This window comes from Coloeus monedula, assembly GCF_965178545.1.
Source record: "Coloeus monedula genome assembly, chromosome: 9".
NCBI lineage: Eukaryota > Metazoa > Chordata > Aves > Passeriformes > Corvidae > Coloeus > Coloeus monedula.
In genome coordinates, this window is record NC_138789.1 from 22,564,209 (window position 1) to 22,591,492 (window position 27,284).

At 51.2% G+C, this 27,284-nt stretch overlaps 1 protein-coding gene across 1 annotated transcript in view; it reads right to left on the reverse strand.

The window, feature by feature from the left end:
- The window catches only part of ZSWIM5 (zinc finger SWIM-type containing 5), a 97,140-nt gene that overhangs the window by 8,448 nt on the left and 61,408 nt on the right, over positions 1 to 27,284 (reverse strand). Inside the window, exons 2-8 of the mRNA XM_082287466.1 lie at positions 21,419 to 21,775; positions 12,423 to 12,571; positions 11,627 to 11,777; positions 6,186 to 6,365; positions 3,735 to 3,911; positions 1,313 to 1,459; positions 216 to 353 (exon numbers count right to left, since the gene is read on the reverse strand). Of these exons, the coding sequence (XP_082143592.1) occupies positions 216 to 353; positions 1,313 to 1,459; positions 3,735 to 3,911; positions 6,186 to 6,365; positions 11,627 to 11,777; positions 12,423 to 12,571; positions 21,419 to 21,775 (1,299 nt within the window). The remainder of the gene's footprint in view (positions 1 to 215; positions 354 to 1,312; positions 1,460 to 3,734; positions 3,912 to 6,185; positions 6,366 to 11,626; positions 11,778 to 12,422; positions 12,572 to 21,418; positions 21,776 to 27,284) is intronic.

The window sequence follows — 27,284 nt, forward strand, 5'->3', positions numbered from 1 at the left end:
ATGCCTCATCCCTGCTCTGCTCTGGCTGCAAACCCTGGGGCTGGGAAAACTCTGTTTCTTTCTCCTCACTACCTTCCTTGCCTGCACTGCAGCTCTGCCCTGGCTGCTCCTGCCAGGGCAGAGGGGGGACTCAGAGCCCAGGTGTCCAGAGCCCCAGATCTGCACCCACCTCAGCCACAGCCATCAGGAAGAGATCCAGGAGGAGCACTTGGTACCTGAAATTTCAAGGCAATTTTCCTCTTCTAGTCTACAAGCTTCAGTCAGGGTGAGAAAGAGGCAGCCGATGGGGTTCAGAGGGTGGCCTACCCAGCCCTCCAGGTTGGTGATGGTTGTTGCTCCTCGCTGCAGCAGCTCTGGATAAAATAGAACAGGACAATGGTAAAAGTAAGGAATTTAAAGACAAGTTCCGCACCCACAGAGGCTTCTGAGACCAGAGGACTTTTCTTATCCCACAACTTGGGTCACAAGGACCTCCAGGGCCAACTCTGGCATGGTAGTTCACAAGGGCAAGGAGTAGCAAGGAGCAGCCACCCTGCACAGATAACTGAGGGAGCAGGCACACACACAAAAAAAGGTGTCCCTAAGGCCACATAAGATGCAGCAACTCATTCTCTGTTCCAAGAGGACATGAGGGTCAGCAGAGTCCCTCTATAGGTCCGTAATGCCAGACCTGCAGCTCATGGACTGATTTGCAGTGGTAACCTGAATGTTTTGGAAACACAAGGAGAAATCTCTCCTGAGATAACAAAGACTTCCAGTGATTCTTAAAAACTCCATCTTTTGGTGATCTCAAGCTGGCTGAGCTGGCAAGGACCAGAAGTCGCTGACCTTCAGCAGTGCTGCAGTAACTGACCCCGGCTCCCTGCCAATTGCAACTGCAAAAGGAGGAACACTGGGCTTGTCTCCTGGAACATCTACTCAGAAAATGCAAGGTGGAAGTAGCACACACAGCCAGTTACTGCTGCTCTGCAGTCAGGCAGCTCCTCTTGAATGCAGGCAGCACTTGCCTGGGCAACCCTTACAGGCAACCAGACACAGTGACAGTGGGAACAAGAACATCCCTACTCCAGCAGCCTGAAGACAGCATGGGGGCAGCTCTGTCCTTAGCATGGGGGTGTCAAACCCAGCTTGGCTCAAGCAACTCAGTTTGTCTTCCTAGGACATGAGCAATCCTCTGCAGGGCTGCCCACCCTCCACTTCTGGCACTCTGAATGGGGCAGCACAATTCTTGGAGGTGGAAAAGACTTTTCCAACCAACCGAGACACCCCAGCCAGACATCACAAGACACTTCTCACGTAGCTCTACTCATACCTTTCTTCTGATGCTTATATATTTCCAGCTGCCTTTGCTGCTGCAGTCGCAGGGTGTTGATTATGGCAACAGTTAGTCGGAGAGCTTCTCTAGGATAACCGTGGGAGCGCAGCGCATCCACCCGGGCACAGGCTGTCGGGACGTGTTCTGCAAGGCAAGGAACAGGGGCACGGCTGAGCCAGAGGAGCACAGGCATTTACAGGATGGTACTCACGGGGCCTCTTCTACTCATCTTTCCCACACCCCAGCTAAACTCGTGAATTCATCCATTTCTCCCTGCTCCTGGAAAGGATGCCTACCAGGAATACTAACGGGACTCCTGCCACATTCAACCCACAGCAGCCACGTCAATACCTAAATCCCCACCTCCGCAAAGATTCTCTAATGGAGGCTGTTCCAACACACCATTGCTGCAATACGACAGCTCCAGCACAGGCTGTTACAATCTTGACACTCATTTCTCCTAAAATCTGCATGGCTTATCCCAACTTCTCTCACTGCTCTGCCCACAAACACTTCTTGCTGTCCTGTCCCACATCTCTCTCTGCTCTCATGGCACAGGTGATGATACATGGGGTGAGGCTGGGCATCCAGCACTGTGCTGGAGGCACTGGAAGACTTGGGGCGATGCTTTGAACTGATTCCTTAACACCTCCATGGAGCGAGCTCTGCAGACATCCTGTCTCTTCTGCAGTTCTCCTACCTGGTGTTTTATTATTAGGAACAGTTGCACGAAACCCCCTCCCAAGACTCACAGTTGCTTAGGAATTCATCTGCTCCTCCTGCTTATTGCTCACCTGAAATCACAAGCAACTGTGGAGAGGATTATGACTGAGTGAGAAATTAGCAGGAGCAGATGACATGACATGCTGCATAACAAGCAGCAAAAATTCCATTTTCTTTCAAAATGTCCTACCAAGGGGAGAAAAAAAACCCAGGCAAACACAGAAGATCTGAAGGTATGGTAGAGGGATAATTTCTACTCCTGGAAGAACTCAGAAAGCTCTGAAAATGCAGACAACCACCTCCACAAATGGAGTATCCACATCCCAAAGGTCACCCACAAGGAATACACGAGGAAGAGATTTCAGAACAAACACATCTGTAAAAGAGCTTCTTGTTGCTCCCTCTTTTCATTTGCTAAATGGATGAAATATTCATCTTCTCGCTGAATTCATCACTGGAAGTTGCTGACAAATCACACTCCTCTCCCAGCACTGAGTCCCTGAAGAGGTGCCAAGAAAGCAAAAGCGCAAAATCCAAAAATCATGGCAAATACATCAGAAAAATAACATGCACCAACCAGGTGGGGAAAAGGGCCCACCAGAATCCAGATTAGGCTCAGGACGGGGGAGCTGTGGCCACCATGTCCATTCCAGATGGAGTCCATGGATGTGCTAACCCAGCACTGCTGTCTGTGGCTGTGTGGGAAGGCGATTTGCTGCCTGCAGCTGCCCAGAACTCTTCCCATAGCAGAAATATCCTCTCCTGCTCCAGCTAAGGTGTCCCAGCAGCCTTCATATGGGCCCTTCCTATCTCCTGGCATTAACAGCAACTTAGTGCCTGCTACTCCAGAAACTACATCTCTAGACAACTTTAAATATTCTCTTTCCTGGTGGCAGACCCCAGCTTCTGGAGTGGATGACAGTGCAGTGGTGGGCTTTGACCTGTTCTGTGTTCATATATTCAACTCTTTAACTGTAGGGTAATCCCCCTTCCTGAAGGTGAGTGGGGACTTGTGTCTCCCATTCTGGGGTCTGAGGGCTGACAGCCACACCAGGATCCCCCCAAAGCCCTTCATGACACTCGTTCTCATCCCAGACAAGGAACTGTTGAGGGTCTGCAGATCTGCCCAGGGTCATGACTTTGCAGGAGAGAATTTGTGTGGCTTGAGGTACTTGGGCTAAAAGTCTTCAACATGGGAGGGCTCTGGGCTTGCCTGGCCCAGCATGCCTTAAGCTCACATGAGGCTTAACTGTATTGACGGCTAATTGCCTTTCAGGGAAGACTAACAAGAGGGTGAGAGCAGGAAAGAGAAAATCCAGAGGATACAGCTGTGCTTTGCAGTCAACTTTCAAAAGACTTTAAGTGCCCAGACCCCCAGTACTGGAAACAGTGAGAGCTTGCTCTGGGGACAGCTAAACACTGGCAGGATGAAAAGGGACATGATGAGCTTGGTCCAAGCTGCCCAAGAGAAGCCCAGACTGTAAATATGTGGAGATTGCTCTAAGGACTGTGGCTGGGGTTTGGGTGGGCATCAAATTCTTCTGCTCATCCCACTCCTCAGGCCAAGGGCCAGAGCAGCAATTTCAGTCTAGGATGCAGAAACTTGCAACGACCCAGGGTAGCCTCGGGTGACTCCTCTCCACGAGCAACCCTACTCACACAGGCCATGCGAGGGGCTGCTGGTTTGGATGCTCACCCAGCCACAGGGGCTGTCCCTGGGAGTTGAAGAGGAGGCTCTCGCCCTCCCGCTGGTAGGAGGGGGACATGTAGAAGTCACTGCTGATAATGCGCTGCAGGTGGCTGTCCTGCCAGTGAAGGTCACAGCCCTCGATCGCCCGGGTGAACACGGTTCGTCTTGGCCTGGCCAGCGAGTCTGCAAAGAGAAAAACCATCAGTGCCCTGCTGGGGCAGGGGCAGCCTGTTCCTCCTCCCAGATATGACCTCCCTGGGCAGAGATCTGCTTTTACAATGAAAGCAAAACCTGGTCTCACCTCAGTCATTTCCGAGATGGACATGAGCTCTGACTTTGGATCCCTGTACTGCCTACCCCATCTCTGAGGGAGACTAATGTCTCCTCAGACAGCATTGCTAAGTAACTTGCTAGAACAGCTGACTTGGTCAGAGAGGTGAGAAAAGAGGCAGGGACCACCCATCCATTTGCTTTGTGACCGCAATCCACTGTCACACACAAGGCTGATGCCTTGAAACCTGGCACTGCATTCCCTTCCCTGTGACACTGAGCATGCAGGCAGCTGCCCCAGGGTCAGGACTGGGCTCCCTCAGCATTACAGCCCTGCCAGCACCATGAGCTCTCCTCTGCTCCAACACAGTCTCAGCTTCACTGAACTGCAGCTTCTTAGATCAGCAGCACATGAAGCCACAAAGGGAACCACATGAGTGTGTCTGATCTACCTCCGGGTGACGGGGGGAACTTCCATCTTCCAGCAACCTTTGTGGGCTGCGTGAGAGGGCTGGAAGGGAGGAGACAGCATCATCTGAAACCCCACTGCTGCCTTGCACAGGATGTCTGCTCTCCTCTTCAGAGCTGCTCTGTAACTTCATGGACATTTCTGAAGCTACCAAATGCTAGATTAGCATTTCACCCCATCCAGATTGATCAAGACAAGTGGTTTGTCATGAGGAAAAAGCCTGTCCGGAGCAACCCCACTATCACTCCAGCCACATTGGATCACGAAGGCCAAACACAGCTGGCAGGCTGCAAAACAGGAAGCCCCAAAGGGGGTGCAACACTCCATGTTAGGTCCTGCAACCCGCAGGAGGGGCCGAGTTAAATGCATTCAAGGGTGGAAAACAAAAGGCACTGTTCAAAGCTGATCCAGGGAGGCTGGGTAAACATGCTCCGGAAACGATGGCAACAAGCAATTAGCCGGAATGCTGCAGGCACCCTGAGGTGGAGAGAAATTAAACAGGTGTTTGTATGTTGAGAACCAAGCCTGCTCACTTTACCAGGAAGGATTTCAAGAATCAGCTGTTCTTCAGTAATAAAAGAGGCTGGCAACAATCCGGAGCAGTATTTGCATATGCACAAACATGAACCCCGGGACACCTCCAGGACCCATGCTGCTTTCAGTCCCCTTCTTGGAGAAGCAGGAGCACAGGGAGAAGGGGACAACCCTGGCATGTGCTTTGGGAACTCCCTGCAAGTCTAAAAAAAGTGATCTGTTCAGCCCCAGCAACCTTCCCCAAATGCCAGAGCAAATCCTTGGGAGAGCTGGGAACACCACGGGGATAGTCCATGGTGCAGGACACAGAGCAGGGCCAGGTTTAAATTAAGCTGCTCCCTGAGGAAGAGCATAGGGAGGCTGGGCATGCAGTCCTGACCATGGCTGGGGTGGCTGGAAGGACAGTCACGCTCCCAAACTGCTGCTGAGGGACTAATCCCACCCAGAAGAATGAAGTTTCCCCTGTGGTATGGCTGCTGTCCCCCTCTCCTCCACCCACTTTGGCCATGCATAATACACCAAAGAGCAATTCCAGTGCAGCAGACAGAGGCATGTGAAGAGCAATAACTTTCAATTAATGTCTACTTCAGGCAAAAGGAAGGAGAAAGAGTGCTTAAATTTAAAGGGATCAAATGCTTTGTCAGCGGTTGAAAAACTATTTTAGCACTAAGGAACAACCCCATAACTACATTGCTCTGTCTGTGCTCTGCACTTGAACTGCGTTAACATTCCTGGCTAATGACCTCCCTGTCACCTGAATCACAGCCTTTAAGTGAGGCTCAAGGGCTGGGAAAGGGGCTCTGCACCATCTCCAGCTCCTCACTCTCACATTACAGCCAGGACTTCTGAGCTCAGCTCTGCTCTGTTGCAAGCAGTACTGTTTCGCTGTATTACCCCATGCCCAAACCTGGACACACTGTAGGGGTCTAAACTCCCCCAAAGTCAAATTGCTTTAAAATGGTCTCTAATTTGATACTCAAAACACGGGCGACTTTGCCCTGTAGCAAAGAAGTGAACATTTATATAGAAAACAAGAGACTGGGAAGAGAAATATTTTGTATTCCTATGACTCCCAGAAACATCAACAGCAGCTGAAGCAAGTTCTCTTAGCTTTGGGGTGAGTTTTAACCTGGACCCAACCCCTGTGGCTGTCAGCTGGATTTCCACTCCCTGCCCAGACTCACCTTGGCTGTGACCGGAGCTCTGCGTAAGCGCATTAGTGATGTTGGGAAGCTCGTTACCATAATTGCCATCTTCCAGGGGACAGACGTCCATCTCACCCCACTTGCGCAGCTGCCGGAGCCAGCAGGATTTCTCTTCCAGCTTGCAGTGCGGGTTTAACACCACACACACCCACAGCGCCCCTAAACAAAGCCAAGAAATCACGGAGGTGCCACCGCCATACACACAGGGCAAAGCTCTCTGGCCGCCGTGCTCACCCTGAGAGCCTGCAAGGTTCCATCGAGGTTTGTAAACTCATTTCAGCACAATGCATGGACCCAGGAGGGGGATTTACATGGCTTTTAAATAAAATGGAAATTAACTCTATCCCAGCTGAAACCAGGACAAAGTAAAACTCCTCCGTAATGAAGCTAAATTATAATCTCATGAGATGGGGGACAGTGGGGAGGAGGGAAGGAGAGAGCGGCTGTGTATGAATTTGTGAGTGCTTCTGTCTGCCAGGACAAATCTAGTGTTTGAACTACACATCAAAGCATGCTTAAAAACACCCTGGCAAGCTGCAGTGTCTGTATCTCCAAAGACTAACCTGATTTTGATCCTACCCACGTTCCAAGTGCTTTAAAACCTGCTCTGAATGCTATTTCATCTGCCATTGTTCTTCAGGCCATTTGCATTCAACTATTTAAAAAGGAGATTTGGTGTATTTTCTTTCTTTTTTTTTTCCTTTTTCAATCCCTAGTAGCCCCCAGCCTTCAGAGGAGGCAGCAGAGGAACCTGGAGCTTGGCTTGATGTCTTGCAGGCAAGAGCCCTCCCAGATGCAAGTCCTTCGGATCTCGCAAGCCAAGTTGCCCACCAGTAGGACACCCACACTGACACCCTCTGGGTCAACCATGGGACCTCACATGATGCTGATGATGCTGTCTGCTGTGTGAGAGGCAAAACTAGGACCAAGGACATCTGTGATCATTAAGATCCAGCTCATCCTTTCATAACACAGGGCTCACACTGCTGCTGCTACCTGAGCCTTGCAGACTATTCCGGGTCACTCACTGCTCTGACAAGGGCAACAGCAACCTAAGTAAGTGCAAACCCATGAATTCTTCTTTAGCTAATTCCATTTCTACCCAAATTTCCCTGCAAGGCTGCCAAGATGCAGCAAGTCCCCTCCTTTGTGCCTCCCTGCGGGGTGGGATGGCTGTGGGCTGCCACAGCTGCAATGTGAGGTATCCCCAGGGATCCCCTCCGGCTGAGCAGTCCCTGCTGCTCCTCTCTCTGCCCATGTCAAATCCTGTCACACACGTGGGACAGCACAGCCTCCTGCAGAAACACCCTCCCTGCCTCTCCTCCATGAGCTCAGCAGAGACATGGAGCACCTTCCTTCTCCCTGCCCAGCCTGCTGCTCTCCCTCACCTCTCCATCACTCCCAGAGCCAAAGTTCCCATCCCAAAGTGACAGCCAGTGGCAGGACAACATCACCCAACATGCCTCCACTGCGCAACAAGGAGATTCCTCCACAAGCCCAAGCCACCTCCCTCGCTGGCTGTGTTTTGAGCAGCAGTTCCCCAGCTGCACAGCCCTGCCATTGAGCCAAACAGCCCCAAGCGAGGCTGCAGTTCCGACAGGAGCCAGAGCAGCCGGTCCCCTTGCCAGACAACACGAGGCAAAACCAGGCTGAGCAGCAATGTCCTGGCCCTGGCTCCACTCTGGTGTCTCTCCGCTCCTCTGCGTTAACGCTGAGCTTTGGTGGTGCTTTTTGGGGTGCATGTCCCCAGACCAATCCTTTGCCAGCTGGAACTTGTGGACATGTCTGGTTCAAAACATTATTAAGGCATGGTGGCTGTGCATGTCTGGCTCCTTGGAGCCGCCAGGCTTGGCAGGAGAGACGTCACCGCGTCACAGCGCAGATGGTGGCAGCAGCATCGCATCCAGGAATGGGCACGGGAAAAGCAATTGCAGGCATTGATCATCAGCAAATGTCCAAAGCAGCCCTTGCCCAGTTCAGCTCCAGCTCTGCTTCCAGGACATCCCACCAAAACCCCACTTCTTTCTGATGAACTGGGGGGGCGGGGCATGTTAAGATTTTTGTGCTGCATCATCAGCAATTAATTAATGTGTAAAAGAGGTACCTCCTTAGGGGCCCATCCTTCCCAGGGTAGGTCCATGTCACTCACTCCCAGGCTCCTGCAGGCTCCACAGGGGACACACAGACATGGCATGTTTTTAAAAATCAGATCTCGGCTCCAGAAAATGAGTCTTCCTTAAGGAAGGGGATAAAACTTCCCACCTCCTTGGGTGGCCATGAGATAAAACCTGCACTCCACTCTGGGTGTCGGGCATTCCCTTCCCATCAGCACTCCTGCCTGTTGTCGTTGCTCTTCTTCACCCACTTTGGGGCTGCTTGTGTGAAAAGCAGCCTCAGGCAGTTTCAACTCAGCATGTCTGAGGGTGCACAGAACTTGGCTGATAGGCAGTAACAAGGCTTGGTGCTCCAGCTTCACCGCCCCCAGGAATGGGATGCACCCACTGGATTTTTGGCTCCCATAGCTCCGCTAATATGCGTTCCTCGGAAGCCTCATGACTTTGCTGCCTATTTTTGGGAGCCCTCCGAGGCATCCTTTGCATGCCAAAACATTATGCCCCTGGGCTCTCCTGCAGAAGGAACTATGTGCTGGGGAGATGGGAAGCAGGAGCGAAGTGAGATTTGCATCTCTCTCGGTCATGATAATTATCTGGGAGATATAATAGAGTAGTTTTCTGAGCCCTGTGGTCAAGTGACATCAGCTGACAGCACAAGTGACTCCTGTCCTGAGCCGAAATGCCACGCCAAGTCAGACTCCATGTCTCTTCACATGCTGCAGAAACCTTCATCTGAACTTTCTGATAGCAGGAGGTTAAGTGGGGAACAAAGCAGCAGATCACGATTAAGCTAAGCCTCTAAACAAAAATGCTTTTCAATGACGGGGCTGGGTGCAGGGACAGGGGGGTCAGAGCCTTCCCAGACCAGTGGTCCTGGCTGCCGGCCCCAGAGAAGACAGGCACTCCGATCCCGCGCCCAAGTTTCCAAACCATCAAAGAAATTCTCCTGTTTCCCACAGGGTCGCTCCCCAGCTTAATCTGCTGAAATTCCCCACTGTAAACAAGTGGCCGAGATAAATAAACCCGTCTCCAGGCAGATTAAGGTCAGGCTGCACTTCAGCTGGTTTTTCATCTATTTTTTGTAATTAGGCTTTAATCGTAAGTACTAATGCGCCAGGGCAAATACTCCCACGCTGTTGAGCTCTCCATCCAGCAGGTCCTTCCTTTGGCTCCCCAGCAGACGGGGCAATAGAGGTTCAGTTGGCAGCACATGCACAAGCGAATGATCCCGTTTTTATTTTAATTTTGGGGGTTTTTTTATAACTCTGAAATCCTGCAAAATCCTTTACATTTTCCCCAGCATAAATCCACAATCTTCTTTAAGGCTGATCTTCTTCCAATCCCACGCAAGTCTGTGATGCAGTCTTTGCTAAAATCAATTATTAATTATTAAACACGTGCCCAAAATAATTTCCAAAAGGCCCATTTTTTGCTTCTAAGTGGTGGAGGATTGTGGTCTGTGCCAGGGCTTCCCATGGCAGCTGGCAACAGGCCCCTCATCTCTCCCTTCAGCAGCAATGGTAATGCTGGCAGCTTTGGCAGTGGTTAAACGTGGTGCTTCCACTGCCCCACGTGCCCTGGCTACTGTTACCCACCCACAGGTAGTTTGGGACACCACTCTGCATTCCTGATGTTTGTTACTGGCGAACACCCCCAACTCAGAGCAGCTCTGGTCTCTCTGTGCCTCCACAACTCCTTCAGAGAGATGCTCTGCTCCTACAGTAAACACTGCCCAAGGCACACACTGCCCAACACAGAAGGCTTCTGTAAAATGGGGAATAATCCCTGCTTTGAGTATAGTCCATGCCCATCTTGTCCTGGAGCTGCTTCTTGGAACATCATCGTGTCCTCTACAGGAGCTTCTCTTCAGCATGGAGATGCTCAGACCCTCATGTGTGACATGCCTACGCCAGGTGAGCTGCTCTGACGTGTGTTGGCTGGCACTACGCTTCCCCTGCTGTCGTGTTGATCCAGCACTGGTAGGGCCCTGACATTCCCCAGCCACTTTGCCATCTGCCAACAGGGACATGCTGCCACCTCCTCCCACTCTGCTGACCAAAACTGTGTGCACCAACCTGGTCCTTGTACAGTTAAGCCAGGACTGAAACCCAACCACTCTACCCTCGCCTGTGCAGGAAGGGAGGGAGGGCTCTCGGCTTGGATAGCAGCTTGGAAATCTGGCCAAATTATCTGTAATTCTGAGCAAATTGCTTCCTGCGTCCAGACCTACCCACACACCCATCCATTCATATATCACCAATGTGTTTGCTTTTTTCCATGTGGAAATTCTGGCTTGGTGGACTTGGCCACCTCTCCAGGATCCTTGCATATCCAATTGTCTAGCTGCAGCATCCCAAAATCCTGGAAATATCTTCTTGGCAAGCAAGCATAGATGAGCTCTCCAGAGCTGGTGTGGTTATTTCCATCCAGGAAACTTCATACAGAAGCAAGACATCCCACCCCTGCCCAGATCTTGTCTGCATAGCTTGGCCAGAGTCCCCAGGCTCATTTCTGTTTGCATTTGTTGGGCACTTGGTAGGTGGGTCTGCAGTCTCAGATGCTCCAAATCCCAGGTCATCCTAATCCTTCTTCCTGCTCTACCATATCTCTTTGGTGCCAGACCATCAGCCCTTGCCCTTGCATAGTATCTCCTACCAGCAGGCTGCACAGGAGCTCAAACTTACTCATCAAACTATGGCTCAAGTCAAACTATTCACCCAAGATCCCATATGTCCAGGAAGAGCCCAGAACTGCAGGGTTAACTTCACCACACAACCAACCTCCCCAAGCCCACGTCATCTAAATGTTTTATTCTAATGATATTACAGGGTCAGCCAGCTGAGCTGGTGTCTAAGGTGCTTAGCTAGAATTACCCAGAACTGCATTTCCCTTACAGCCAGGCTCTGTGCTGCCCATCCTGCCCCCCTCACCCTGGAAACGTGCACCACAACAGGCAGAATCTGTGAGATGTGACAAGACTTGAGAACCTGCCTTTCCCTCTCTGGATCACAGCTCCTCCAGGAACAGCACTTCCACATGCAGGCTACAGCCAGCCCCTAGGGCTAACCAGCCCTGTGTCCTCCCTTGCAAAGGCTTTGGGGCAGCTCACCAAGCACCAGCCTGCTGGAAGTATGGGACCAGCCACACACAGCACACCCGTCATCCTTGATCCCTGTGCAGGAGAGGGGCTGGTTTAAGGTGTTGAACTGTGTGGTTTGGGCCTGATCCAGGGCCTCTGTGATGATGTCCCCATTGGACCAGCAGCCCAGGTAACTCTGCTCCTCTCTGCAAGGCAGTGACCCTTACCCAGCTCATCCCAGAGCTGCCGGCACTTCTCTGTTATGCCCGTCCCCTGCTGCCTCCAGAGGGAGAGCCGAGGATCAGCCATGAACTGCTCTGTTATCAACGTCAGCATCCTGGCCCCGTTGGAGTCCCTCATGCGCAGCATCTCCCGGACCTGGGAAGGACAAAGAGAAAGTCTTCAGTGAGACAAACCATGGCTCCTCAGAGGTGTTTAAGACATTTTCATGCGGCTGGCAACCCACAGCTCCTTTAGCCTGAGGGTCCAAACTGTAAATACATACATATATGACATATGTGTGTGTATGTATAATGTGTAGCCATAAATTATAACCCTCATGCAATGGCTGTGATGAGGTTAGTTGGAGCTCAATTGAGTAGCAGATACAGCCAGGCTGTGAAGGGGATCGAGATTAAGAACATGTAAACAAGGCCCTTCTGCAAAGAAAGAGAAAAGCCCATAGGTTGGTGGGACTTGTGGGTTATGATCCCACCTTCCCATGGTCTTAGTAAGCTCTGCAGAATTGGCTTTTTCCCCACTGTGCTGAAGGGGAGATGGGGGAATGCCCTTCCTTGCACAGGGATCAATGGCACTCATGGGAGGAAGGGACCTGCCAGGGCAGCAGGTGAGACAATCCAGGCCTGACCCAGAGCCTGGATTACAACCGCCTGCTCGGCGACAGGGCGAGAAGGCACTGGAGCAGAGATTCCCAGCTGTGATGGGCACTCTGCCAGGGCAGCCAGCGACTGCCAGCTATGTGACACGCCGAGCAGAGATGGGAGAGAGCAGCCGGCTCCTCACCTTGGCAAACATGGAGTTGAGCTGCTTCCCCGAGCCGTAGTACCCTCCCTGAGATAGGAACAGCTTCACCTGCTCTCGGACTTGCTCCTCGTCCAAGTGCCAGCAGTTCTCGTCGTCGATGCTGGCCCCAGCAGTGGGGTCAGGAGCACCTGAGAGGATGGGAGGGGAGGAGAAGAGAGACAACCATGTTTATGGCAGCAGGATCAGCAGCCCCACTAGCAAGGAGTGGACATACCTCAATTTTATAGGGACCCACCTTTATCATCTCAGTGACAGAAAACCAGCTTGATTCCTTGTGACCGATAGATAAAGCTTTGTAAAGGGAAGGCCTGGTAAAATCATGGCTCTGGCCTGTTACTTAGCCTGAGTAGAAATGGACTGTGGGAGAATGACTCAGCTAGAATAGAGGAAGTGAGGCATGCTGCATGAACGCCTCATGCCTGCACCGTGGTGTATGGTGGTTGGTTAAATTTGGTTTGTTGTGCCTTAAAACTATGTAAACTAACAACCAACTAATGGCATAAAAAGGCCGGGTTTTTTGTAAATAAAGTTCCTCCTTTGAACCTGCCTGGGGACTCCTCGCTGCTCCATAGCATTACAACTCCTAGGCAGTGAGCCCCAGCTGGCAGCACTGTGCTGTCCTCTAACAGCGGTGGCAGCAGCCATAAGGAGGCATCCTGACCACAGGGCTAATGCTTGTACGGCCCCTCACCCTCTCCACCCCATGTGAAGTGAGGCTGAGGAAGACCAGGGACCTGCCTTCCTCCAAAGCCCCAGGAGTGTGGGCAGCACAGCTGCAGAGCCCGGAGCGCTCCATGGCTCCAGGGATTGCCCAGGGTGCTCCTGCTCCACATCACCGGTTTGTTAAAACATCAGTAAAGCTCCAATTCCTGCAAGCCCTTCCCCATGTTCGGAACAGCGTAACAAAGGTGACTACTGCATATGGGCTCCAGAGCCCTGGGTTAAACACCTGATCCTGCCCCTCGTTTGCTTTAGGACAGGAGACAAGTCCCTGGGCATCAATATACCTGCCTGGGAGAAACCCTCCACAGGAAAGAAAAAAGGATCAATAATCCTTCAAAGAGCAAACTGTGACCAGAGCAGGGCTTTTGGCAGGCACACATATGCATTCACAGGCTGCATTTCATCTTCCAGAGAACAAAAGAAAACCCACAATTGATTTAAACAAGTTGGACCGAATTTCCCTTGCCTTGCCCCTTTCGATTCCCATTTTCCCCCCCAAGCACTACCCTACCTCCCCCAGTCATGGGTTCCAGGGCTCACAGGACAGGCAGCAGCACAACTCCAGCGAGCAGCCAAGAGCACAAAATGGAACCGGAACTTGGATTTTCAGCTGTCTGCTTTTGGGTCCTGCTATACAAAAGCTCCTGAGGGAAAACCAGTGCCAAGGAGGGACTGCTGCAGCTGGAGGATGCTCCACTCCACTTTCGTCTGCTTCTCCCATCTCATCTCCCTCTCAAGAGGGGAAGAGGGTCAGCACAGGAAGAGCAAGGTGCTGCATGAGGAGCCATGGGATGGTGTAGCTGACACATTCCCAATTAAATCTTCATGATGTCTTTTCCACAACTGGGATCTGGTTGGGGAGCAGACACCACTTTCCTCCAGAGGCAGCCTGGGACGCTGTGCACACCCCAGTCTTGTGTGTTGCTGAACCAGGAGCTCAAATACAATTCATGAAAATCGTGCTCCAGGATGCCTGTTCAGCAGGGCAAGTGTCTGTTCCTGGCTTGTAAGCAAGACAACATCAACCTCAGGGGTTCTGCTCCTCCAGCAAAGGCTGAGAACACTCCTGACCTGGTAAGATACAGTTATTTGTATTTAATGTCCTTTACAAAATTACTTTTATTTCTCCTAACACTCACTGCCTGAGAGAAGTTCCAGCAAGCTCTAGGCATGCTGAAGGGACAGGATGCTCCTGCTCCCTCTGCAGAATAATTTATAGTCGACACAATCACATAATTGGGACGAGAGCTGAAGCAGCAGAAAGGAAATCACAGCTCCTGGAGGAGCATGAGGACTTTTGTCACACATGCCCTGATCCTGATCCCACTCCCACTCCTCTGCCATAGGCCTGGAGACGCAGTTAAACCCTGAGCCCTCAGCGAGGGGCGAATCCTGCTCAGAGGGTACCATCAGAGTCAGCTCAGAGTCCTGACATAAGGCACGAGGGACAATCACAGCCAGGGACAGTCCATGCTGGCCCTCTGAGCTTTTCTGTGCCTTTTCCTTCCCTCCCCCAGCCTCATCCTTATCTCGAAGATAAAGAGCAGACAAGCCAGCGATTATCCCCTATCAGGAACCGATGACTAATCTGTCTACCATGAGCGCTTATCCGGCCCCATCACTAGGTATCCCAGACGCTTGCACTCTTAATATCCTCCTCCCCAGCATCCTGCCCGCCACTCCCAGCTGCAGCTATCCAGAGCAGCCTCGACTGCCTCTATAGGGTCACCTGTCTGCATCTACAGGGACCAGGAGGGCATGGACGCCTGGGGTGACTCAACCCACCAAAGCTCAGCTCATCCCTGATCCCTCACCGCGGCCGCTGTGACAGATTAAGGAGGAGGAGGTCGCAAGGTGCAAAAAGTAGGTGCGTTTTTTTGGGGTTCCCGGGGCTACCCCTCAGTGCCTGCTGCTCACACATAGCGTTAGCGACGGAAAGCCTGAGCAGCGAGGAAGGGAGCGTGCAGCTAAATAAAACCTCCTCCTCCCACGCAACACATTGAGCACTTCGCACGTTGGGGTTCGGGCCGCAGCCAAATTAGCAACGCGCCTCCCGCGCCTCCAAATAAAGCCCAAATTTGCTTGTAAATGTATTTTGCTCTCCTATAAAAGATTCAGAGAGGGCTGTAATAGCAAATTCCCACACGTGCAGCACAAACCGGCAGATAACGGGCTGCCCAATTACGCTGGGGAGCTGGATAAACATTTAAGAGCAAACAACGGGATTTGTGCTGGGTTTAAATATTAATGGCAGGATTTGTCCACTTCCCCTTGCCAACGTTCACACTGTGGGGGCTTCGGCAGCGGCATGCCGTGACGCAGCTGATGAGTGATTCCATGTCTCAGCTCCAAGGAGCTGGGAACGGCATGTAAAACAGCCCAGCGCCTGCATAACACATTTCTCATATAGCAGCATTCGTGCTCCAAAGAGCCCTGTTTCAGATGTGCTGGATCTTGGTCCTACCGGATTCAGATTTAAGGAAACACCATTGCACATCTTGAGTGGAAAGAGTGTTTCACCAGCCCATTTACACTGGCTGTAGAAACTGAGATAAAAATGCAATCCATCACACCCAGAGCTGGGCTCCCACCTCATTGGGAGCTCAGGGGTTTAACTGTTTGACAGCCAAGTGAGACTTGGCAAATACAAAGACCGAGAAATAAGGACTGGAAAAACCTACAAATTAAAAAACAGAGGCATGGAAAACTCAACTCCTTGCTCAGAATTTAGCTACCCAACATGAAGAAAACAAAAAGGGCTCCTGGACCGGAAAGCTGCAGGTTTCCAGGGCTGAGGAGGCAGTAGGACCTTATAGGTCACGACAAGGCATTGGCACATCCCAAACCCAAGCTCCAGAACCCAAGAAGGGGAGATACATCAGCTAAGTAGTGTGGAAAGCATTCCCACAGCATCTGACCTGAAGCAGGATTGGTGATACAAAGAAAAAGGGATGATTATTATTTTTAACCAGTACCTGGAGCTGATAAACTGATGCTAAAAGCCACCCAGGGATAAAGGTGGCTGCTCCAGCATCTCCACCATGGTTGTTTTACCCGACCGTGCCCAGCACCCTTCGGTGGTTCAGGGCCTGACCGTGTCAGCCCCAGGGTCAGTGGTGCCTGGAGCAGGGCTGGCCATCGTGGTGGCCATTCACAAGGGCCATCTCATGACTGCACATGGTGGTGTTGCTGAATGCCTCCAGGCTCCTCTCAGGCGTCCAGAGAGAAAACAGATGTGAAGGATCAGCTCAGGGCGGGGGGTGGGGAGGACATGGACAAATAAGCAAATGGCAGAAAACCTCGAAGAGAAAATAACCAGGCACCAGAAAGGAAATGAACTCTAATAAGGGATTAAAAATAGCAGCAAAGCAAGGAATCCAGCTCTGCCAAGACTCCCGGTTTGTTTTCAAGTGGAGGCAAGTCAGAAGGAGCTGCCAGGGCAGCCTGAAGATTCACATACACCTGACAGCAACAGGGCAAGTGAATCCAGACTGGCTCCCAGCATGGTGGACAGGAGCAGTGTGGTCCAGCTGGTACCAGTATCTGGGGCAGCTCACTTTGGAAGATGCTTGTCAAGCACCACTCATGTGCTCTGGAGTAATTTGGCAACCTCAGTCTCTCTGCAAAACAAGGGAAGAGCTACCTTTCTCTCCAGCACTCAGGTGTGGCTTTTTCCCTTAAATCCCCATCAGCTCAGCAAACAGGAACACGAATGCCCTGGAGATCTGACCTTCTCCTCCTCCCCTGTGGGAAGGCAGAATTTCAAATAGATTTACTGGTGCTGCCCTCCAGACACTGTCTCGGGATGACCTGAAAGTCAAAGAGCACCCGAAGACTCCTCAAACATCAGCCTTGGCTCTGTGCGACAGGACAGGCAGGGACCTCCTGCACACTGACCTGGCAGCCGACTTCCTGTGCAGAAGGAGCAAGATGGGACAGTGGGTGAAGGACAGTATTAGCCCAGGAGTTGAATGAAAGCTCAAGGTGGTCAAGAATGCATGTGGGACAAAAGGGGATGGATGAGGCAGCAGGCTTCTCATGGCTTTGCATAAGCAGATCCACTTTTCCCATGCCAAAGCCTGAGGAACATTGCCTCTACAAGTTTTCCAAAAGTCCTCTCCTCCAAGGAAGGTCCTGAGACCCTGCAGGACTACAGAGGCCCCTTGGTGATTCACGTGGCTTGTCCTCAGAGGGTGCTGCCCCTGCACCGTGCAACCGCAGAGGTTTTGTGGCTTTTCCCACTTCTGGTTGAGAAGAGCACCCCAAGCCCTTTGATCGCACCAGCTGAACACCACAAACACAGTGTCATCCACTGGCATTTCCCTGGGCCAGACAGAGCACCCCAGCCACAACTCCTGGACTGAGGGCAGCAGCACCCTCTGCCATGTCCCCGTGCTGCTCAAGGTGGGTGAGTTACAGAGCTGCAAACACACGGTCTGCCAAAATCTCCTGCCCCTTACGCATGGAAGGGGGAGAATTCATCCATGATGCATGAAGGATACCTCTAAGCCCCAAATCTTCTGGGCCCACAGGCACCGTCCTATCTTTAAGCTTCTAATTACAGATTTTAATGACCACTTTGTCTGGTCCTGCTGTGGTTTCCATCAGCCTCCTCTCCTCGGCCACAGACTGCTTTTGCCTTCAGGAAGAATCCAGTGTTTGCTTCCAAAGCCTATATATCCCAACCAAGCTCAAAGAATGTATCTGTGACACAGCTTTCCTTTTGTACACCCCACACTGACCCAGTCCTCCTCTTAAAAGAAATTCAAATCATTCCCTACAATCATGAACCAAAATACCAGGAGATGAATGCCACCTCCCAAGTCTGCTGGATGGCTTGGATCCTGTGCACTGGCTGCTGATGGGTGTTGGATCCACGCCATGAGAGCAGGAAACCCAGCACTGCTGTCAGGACTTACTGGTGCTTCTGAGTTCCTCTGCCTTCACACTGCTCGCTTTTGCCCCACATCTCCCTCTCTGCCTATCCATTCCAGCTCCCATTCCCATTCCAGCTTTTTCTCAGCCTTGACCTCTCCAATACCTCCTGGCCCTCTCTGTAGTACCTTACTGCACCAAAACAATCACTCTACACCCACACCTCAGGAAGACATTCTTCCCAGGTTTCATGGATCCCCCCAACATCAGAGCTGCACCAATCCCACCTAACCCCAGCATGTCCCACCATGCCTGGTAGCTCTGAGCTACTTTCTCAGCTTTCATTTTCTGTAGGCCAGGCTGGCACCATGGCAAGCCCTGGGCTGATGCTCTCGGAAGATCAGAGGGAACAAGGTACCAAAGTGGCCACCACCAGATGATCCTTACTCCCTTGGAGTTCTGGCTGTCAGATCCAAGCTCTCCAGCTGCAGCTTCTGGCTGCCCCCAGCATTCTACCCACCAGGAAAGACCAAGCAGCCACAAGTCACTTTTGCTGGTGCAATGACACCCTTGCAGCCTTGCTCTGTGCCAGGCAGCACACTGCTGGCTTTGTCCCCTTGGGGAGGAGCACTGAAACCCACCCTGATCTCCTCCCTCCAGCTGCCGCTCCAGACGCCAAGCATGGAGGTGCCAGACACACGGGATGCTCTCGCTGGCACACGCTGCCCTTTGCAGCCGAGCCACAGGAGCAGAAACGTGACCCACTTCAGCAGGCGGAGGTCAAGTGGGGAGCAGAGCGGCAGGCACACCTAGGCTCTGCTTGGACTGAATCCTTCGGGAACACGCGAGCGCCTTGGCTGCGCTCCAAGACTCCATCATTACTGGATAGTTTGCATTTCCTTCTAGGAAGACAGCCGGGAAGATCGGCACGCGGTGCACAGCCTGCGGCTACAGACTCCTGCAAGGAACAAAGCTCCGATGCCCAGAGCCGAGTGTGCCAGACAATGGCCGGTAATTTTCTCTGCCATTCAGGCTCTGCAGGAGAAGGAGCACCCCTGAAAGCCTTATTTTACAAAACCAGACAACGCCCTTGCACAAGGGGCATTCCCCAGCCAGCCTGGTGCAGAATCAGCTCCTTAATCCTACATGCTCACCATATAAACATGGAAAGAGGAACCCTTTTGGTGACCAGAGGCAGGTGAGGAAGACCTGATGTTGATATGAAGCTCAACAGACCTCTCCTCAAAAGAAGAAGGGGCAGGGCAAAACAAAGGATTTCCAGAGGGACTATTCTTGCTCCAAGGTGTAATAACCTCAGGTGTCCAATGCACGCACTGGGTTACTGTTTGGGTTGCAGAGGCTGGCCTGCCAAAAGCCACCTTGTCCCCAGCCTCGAGATGAATGAAGGCGTGACCCAAGGGTCTGAACTAAACACGGTCAAGAAATGCACATAAAACTCTACGTAAAGCACAGCTTGAAGAATTACAAATCCCAGGATCAGTGATCCACTATGAATGCACGAACCACAGCTGGGAAGGGCAAGATGGAGGACAAATTTGGATCCACTTCAACTGGAGACCCCAGAATTCCTCTCCCACAAACAGACTCCCATAGCTGCAGCCCTTCCTCACCCTGGAGTCAAGTAGGTCTGCAGTGTAGTTGGTTGCACTGTGGCTGTGCTTCTGGCAGGACCAGGAGGCCGAAACTTGCAACACTGTCCAGGATCAAGAATCAAAGCCCTGGACAGCATCACTATGAACTTGAAATTGAGGGTTTGGAGCCTTTCTTTTCAGAGGATGCAACATTTATGAGTTACAGATCACCTTAAGATCATGTCATCATATGAAGGCTGATCTGCATCCTCCCCCAGGGTGAGACAAGGCTGCTCTCCTGCTTGCAGAGGTATTTACTCACTTGTGACCAGCTAGGTGGCCACAGGGGTGTTAGATAGGTGCCACCCGCTGTGGGGTGACCAACATGTCTCTGTTGGCTCAAAATCACACACTGGAGTGCGTGAACTTGCACAAGTCTGAAGGGAGTGAGAATTTTTGCTTTGTTTTTTTTTATAAACCACTTGTAAAAACAAGAAGCAGATATTGAACTGGAGCCAACATCTGTATCTTTGTAAGACTCTCAATCACAAGCCTTTTGCTGACTCTAGAGCAATAAATATTCAGAGCCTTAAAAGCTTTACTTCAATCTGCTTAGGAGAAAGCAGCCTCAAACAATGGCCAAGAAGGGATCTTGCCCAGCCTCAGCTTCAGTAGATCAGCTCAGAGAGGGAATGGCATTCACCAGATCCTTGCAGCATCACAGCTCCTCATTCTTTTGTAGTGCCAAAAACTGAGGGACCCCCTACAAAAGCCAGTTACTTAGAGCACAACCACCCATGTGGCCCAGCAGAGGAGACAAAGGCCTCTCCCAAGGCAGGAGCAGGAACGAACAGATAGAGAGAAATGAACACATCTAAGATCAGAGCTGCCATCACCCCTATGGTGACGGTGAACCTCTGGCCTTACTTCTCTACATGTGGATTCAACTAGTTCAGATGGTATTTTAGGCTGCATATGGGGCTTTTCATCTTTGGAGCACTTAACAGGCACGTGTTAATCCCTGCAACGCCCTTCCGTGGCAGATAAGTGTTCATTATCTCTGCTCACCAGCTGGTGGGACTGGCACGGTGGGGAGCAGCTCATTGTTGCAGACCTTGGGCAACCTCAGCTCCTGGGCTCCTTGAAAAGACACAGCAGGAGATCCTCAGGAGCCTGGGCCACATCCTGGGCCAGTAGAGCAAGGCTGGGCCAGGCACGGTCCCCCAGATTTCCAGGGGAGGAAGTCAAAAGCATCTTCCGAGCACAAAGCCCCAGGACGCATCTCCACTGCCTTTGTGCAGTAGGTCAGAACAGTGGCGCTCATTTATTATGGGCAAATTAACGCCCACGGAGATTAAAGCTGTATCTCCCGCTGGCTCAGCCACATCTGACTTAGTGCAGGGCTCAGGCTGACACTGTGTCCCCACGTGCTGGAGGAGCCACATCCCCACTGCGCTTCCCGCTCCACAGGGACCCAGCACCACATCCTTGGCTTCTCCATTCTACTCTGAGCTGTGCCTTGCGCACCGCCAGCCTGTCAGCTCTGCCTCTTCCTGCCTGTTGAAGCCAGTGTTGGACAGATAAACACATAAAGAGCAGAAGGCAGGATGGGGACACCCCAGCCATGTGGTCCCAACACCCATGCATTAATGTCAGTGTGACACTGCCAGCTCTCTCTGTGCAGCAGTAGACAAAAGCAAAGGAAGGACATCACCATGGGTACTAAAACCACCACCCCAGCCCAAACACAGAGTCAGGGTCACCTAGGGAGGAGGGAGGAATTACCGTGCACTTGGTTGATCTCCGAGTTGGATGACAGGATCTCATCAGCCAACTTTTGGGCAGTGGGCAGCACCTCGGTGTGGTGTGCTGTGATCAAATACTGAACAAACTTCTGGAGCTGGTCCCTGTTCATCTGGAAAAGGGTCTCTGAGATGGGAAGACGGAGTTTGACCTGGTCTGGCTTGCGGATCCTGTACAGTGAAAGCGCCACGACGTGAGCGCAGTAGAAAATGTCCTTGTTCCCACAGCCGCACGTCACTGAGGTGATTTTGCAGCGGTCAAAGCTGATGGCCACCTTGTAGGTCATCTCTGGTTCTGTCGCAGTCGCTGGCTCTGTTACTGTTCCGCTGAGGTGGAACCCTGGAGAGGGAAAGAAGAAGAGAGAAGGGTCAGGTTAGCTTCCCTCTGACCACAACCACCCATGCCAGCTCTGGAAGGAGGGAAGGCCAGCCAAGGCTGCTTGTGCGTCTCTCTCATATACCAAGGAGTGCAGCACCCAGCACAGCCCATGTCCGTGGCTTACACCCAGCAACACCCAGCCCGTGTATACAAACACACTTCTGCACCAACACACACACAGAGCCAGACTCATCGGCAAGTTTATTTAACAGCCAAACCCCCAGGGGAAGAGCAAAGCTGCTCAGTTCCCATTTGTTTAAGTATCTCAGACTGTTTCTCTCCTGGGAGTCATTTCCATCCACGCCTCCCTCTCTCTGAATTTGCAACTCACATGAGTGAGGGCTGGTAGAAAAAGGCCACGTCTGCTTTTCTTTGATGAGGCAGACAAAAAAACCCACAAACTAAATGCAAAGCAATTCCAACTTTCGTGTCTCAACCAGGTAGAGTGCTTCAGGGTATGGTCACAGCTCTGAGCTTCACACAGCGGAAACAAGGAAAAAGGACAGAAACAAAGAACAGTCCAAACCACGGCTGGGGAAAAACAGTTCCCTGAATTCCACAAATCGATCACACCAATGTTATGGTGCTCCTGATAGTCCCCACCATGCAGAAAGGGGGTGCAGTGCCTTCAGGCACAAAGTGTGAAGAAAAGCCCCAGAAGTCCCAAACATGGGTGAGGAACATAAAATGGGCTCAGAAAGTCCTGTGGGTCCAAAGAGAGGTGGATGTACCAAGCAAGTGAGGGACGAAGTCAGTCAGATAAGACTGACTGATGGATGCCTATCAACTTCACTCTGAATTGGAGCCTCAGGGAGTCCTTCTCACTATCCAGCTTCTGAGTGGGTCCAACACCAACACTTTGCACTTGCTCAGCTACCTGGAAAAGGGATATTCTTGTTTCCCACACTCATCTGCCTTGTTCCTCCAAGGAGAATGACGCTGCACTAGGAGGTTAATTAACATGGCCAGGGCCATCCGGTGTCCCCCTGTCAGAACATGGTGTGGGACCTGGCACCCCACACCGCCCATCCCAGTCCTCCTCCCCGAAGAGGATGCTCACTTTTCTCCATGCCAGTGCAACCTTATTAAGCCTGTGTATGTACAGGTCCCTGCAGAGCCTGCCATCCCCCCAGAGAAGGCAGCAGACAGCTGAGAGCTCTACAATTAGCGACAGAAAAGGAGGAGTGGGGGGGGTGAAGATTAAAATACATTAACTGCATCAAACCCTTGTGTGTTTGCCAGCTCTTACAAAGGCTTTCGGAGACAAATTCTACCAGAGGTTTTTAATAAATGGCATCAAAACCAGCTATTCACTGCCAGTCTCTTTAAAGCCATGCCAAAAACCACATTCAAATCTGATTAAGCATCAAGGAGGTCTGCTTTTACTTTAGTGCTGGGGCGGGGGAAAAGCAGACCTGTTCTGCTGCCATCACCCAAAAGCCACTCCATGTGGCCAGCAGAGCAGGAGGGGAGGGATGGACAGCCCTGCACTTCCCTGCTGCTCACAGGCTGCCGGGAGCAGGAGCACGGCTGCGGAGGTGCTGGGCTCGGCGCCGCACAAGCAGCACGGCCAGGGGCTGACGAGCCTCCCCCTCCACACAAGCCCGTCCCCCGGCAGCCAAACTATATAAATCCCGAGGATAAACTCCAAAGTGTTTATGTTTTACCACTTCTCTGGTTTGCAATGCTTGGCAGGCAGCTCCGACTCACTGCCAGTTTCTCCCTAGTTTACTTTTTGAACAAGTTAAAAGGATTGGAAACTGCGTTCCTGAGCAAGTATGTATGTATATCCTCGTATGCACGCCTGCAGGCACACACACACATATATAAAACACTCTAGGACAAATTACTGGTCATAAACACTGCCTTGAAATGCTTACTTTACAGGACCATGGGCCAGACCCCACTTGGGGCTAACTGGTGTAAGGCTGGAAGAACTCATTTAACCAAATGACCTGTTTCAGACAGGTGTAAGTCTGAAAATATATCAACTGAGGTCTGATCCAGCCTCCCAAGAGAGAAAATTTGTCCAGATACTTCTCAGGCTATTTTCAGGCATCCCAAAAGCTGTGCTCTCCCATCTGCTGCAAGAGCAGGTCTTCGCAACTCAGAGCTGGTCCGCACATCAAACAGGGCCATTCAGTATGTCAACAACTGCCAAGTTCATCTGGCACTCGAGCCCCAAGTCAAGTGTTGGTTTAGATTTTAGCTGTGGTGACAGCAGGTCTATTTAAGATAAACTAGGAACTTTACAAAACATTTATCAAAAGTTGAGTCAGAAATTAAACATGGGGGGATGGGAGAGAGAGGAGCTGGCAGGAACAGAGGCATTATTTGTGAATATTTACATTAATGTGAGGTCAGACTGCAGCTACCACACTGCAGCCAGTTCTGCACCACAGCACCCTTGGCTGCTGAGCACAGCAGCTCAGCAGTGATGGGTATCACTGTCCCAGAGAAGAGTGGCGGCTAAAAGGTGGGTTTTGGTGTGGTTTCGCCATCATCCATTGAAGCACACACTCCTGCTCCACAAAAACCCCTGATGCTATCACTGAAAAGCTACGGGTAACCCTGGAAAAGTACAGCTGTCACTCTACCCTCCTCTCTGTTCATCCCACATCCTAGAAGAAAGAAGTGTCCTAGGAGCTGTGATACCAGCACTCCAGTACAGAGAAACAGTCCTGATCACTGACACAGGGTCTGGATAGCACCGAGAGCAAAGACATACTCTCCTCTGTGTCCTTGCTGTACATTTCAATTTAAGACACTCCTACAGCCCAGTGCTTATCTAGGACTTCATCTTCTGTTCCTAACATAAGCTAACTTGGTGTTTGAATTGCTGCCAGCAAAGTGACAGTGCCAAGGCTTGAAAACCATGGAAAAGAAATAATAAAATACCATCTTTGTAACTACGGACTCATTATGCCCCTCTGGAGTCTAGCTTTGTCCCAAGAACAACGTCGCCTTCTCCCTGCCCCAGAACACCCTCTCCTACTTTTACCACAGAAGCTTCCCAGTGGATGTCTCTTTGATCGAGGTTGCAAAAGGAGCTGAGTGTTCATAACTGCCCCAGAAAGAGCACAGAAAGGTGCCATGAATGTTCATGGGCACACAGGGCACAATGAGCTCATCTCTCTCTAATCCCAGCCATCCAACCCATCAGATGGGGACAAAACACTGGAGCGAGGACCTTCCTTGTATCACTGCCGCAAGACACAGCACCTCTGATTTAAATTAAAACAGACCCTAGAATTGTTTTCCAGAAGTTTTTGAGCTCCACACTGGTGAGACTTATAAATTTATCAGCTGGGCAGCACTCTCCTCTTTGGAGCTGATAAACCCTGCAGGCTGGGAGGAGGATGGATCCACCAAAAAAAAAAAAAAAAAAAAAAAAAAAAATCCCAGGAAACAATTATGAAGGATCAAGCCTTTAGCAGGGGCCCCAGTGTGGGAGACTTTGCTATTAGGACAACAGCATTAATACCTCAAAAGAAGCATCTTTAACCAAGATGGAGAATTCTTTGATCTCTAAACCTACCTGACCAAAACGAATTGTGCAAACTCTTCCAGTTCTGTAAGAGCAAAGAGTCTTTCAACTGGACATCTCTAACCCAGATATCCACATGCCAACCATCAGGAGAAACCACTAGCCTGTCCTGCAGCTCAAACCCACCATGAGACCAGCTGCAAAGACTCCTTGTCTTGTGTCCTCCAGCAAGTCACTGAAGGTAAAGCCAACATTTAGGCTGGTTACATTGAAATACCTGGAGTCTGGAGACAGGCAGACCCCCAAATGGAAATTTAAACCCCAGAAACAAGCAAAACCAAGGCACAGCCCCCTCCCTTCTCATAACTGTGGCACCAACACCTGCAAGAGAGAGGAGGACTCCACAGCTACCACACTATCTGGGAACCTGAGTGCTCAGCCCTGCTCCCTCTGGCAGTTGCTGCTCACAGTCATCCCTCAGATTTCACACTGCAGCCCAGACAGAAGTCACAGTTGTCATTCACTAAGTTGTGCCATTCGGAAAAAATGAGCTCTTTCTTCCCAGGCGTGGCGGTCGCCTGCCTTTCCCAGAGTGCTGGCACAGTCCTGCAGGGGTGGAAAGCACCACAGAGCAGTGGCCATCTGCAGGACCTAACCCTGAGGATGCCGCACTGGCACTGCTGTGTGAGAGGATGGGGGTCAGTAACGCAGGGGTAACATGGGGAGCATTTCTTCACGGCACTGCGGTTCTTCCATCTCCTCCACAGGCTTTTCTTTGTCTTTGTGGAAATCTTGAAGGGGGGCAAGGAATGGCTCAGCAGAGGGAAACATGCACCACATCCATGCCCTGAGCATGGACCGCTGGTGGGATGTGCCTGGATACTGTACATAAAGAACTCACACCCACACCTGGCTGTCAAAACCTCAAGTAACCTCCTAGTACCTGAGGCTGATATTTTGGGCAGCCTCTGTTAGGAGCAACATAATGGAAAGTCCATCCACGCAGCTTCCTGAAGGCACCACCCACATCCCCTTGCATCATAGCCAGAGATGGGCAGCTGCAGCAGAGAGCAGCTTGGCTGCTCACTGCTCTTGTACTCCGTTCTCAGCTCCCAAGATTCTCCACCTCTAGCCAGGCTAACCCTACTCCAAATCTGTGTTTGGGGAGCTCTATCTTCAGGCAGGCAGGAGCTCCGTGAAACCAAATGGGAATGAATACATGGATATTTATGGGGCTCAGCAGATGTGGAGGAGGTAAACTGAAATTCTCAGTGCAAGTTGTATACACTAGGTTAACATGACCCAAATATATTTTTTTAAAATTTCCAAACCACAGCGGAAAGTTATTTTAAACTAAAGTGATTCCAAGCTCTTTAGTGATTAAACGGACTGCAGCTCCAGCTCCTAGTGGAAAAACCATTTGTTTTTCCACTGTGTGAAAGCCATAACTAGCAATGAATAATAATTGCCACACCGAGTGTTATTTATAAGCCATTCTCCGTCACATTTCCATGCCTCGAAACAGCAGTTTTCTAAACATGAACTTAAAATCGGTCAATATTTGTAATGTAGACAACACCCACGGGAGGAAGGTGTCAGTGTACTCGGGCGGTAGGAAGCGGAGGTTAGTAAAATCTCCCAAAGCTTTCCAGCTTCTAGATCAATTCCTCCAGCCGGCTGATGCTGACAATTGCTCAGTCCCTGACCTTGCAGTTGGAAAGGAGATGGGCTCATGAACTCATTTGCACATGACAATGCTCCAGCAAAGTGAATCATCTGCCTCCGATAGTAACAAGAGTACGGCTGCCCCAGCCCTCCCGGGCTCCATTCAACCAGCACAGGGCTGGCCTTTTGTGCTGCCAGTGCAAGAAAGACTCTGCTGAAGATGTGTGCAATTAAACCCACTTTTCTTGTTGCTCTTTTGATTCAGCGGCTCAATGAGAGGCACCCTAGGCAGGTGTTGTCACACACAGATAAAATGTG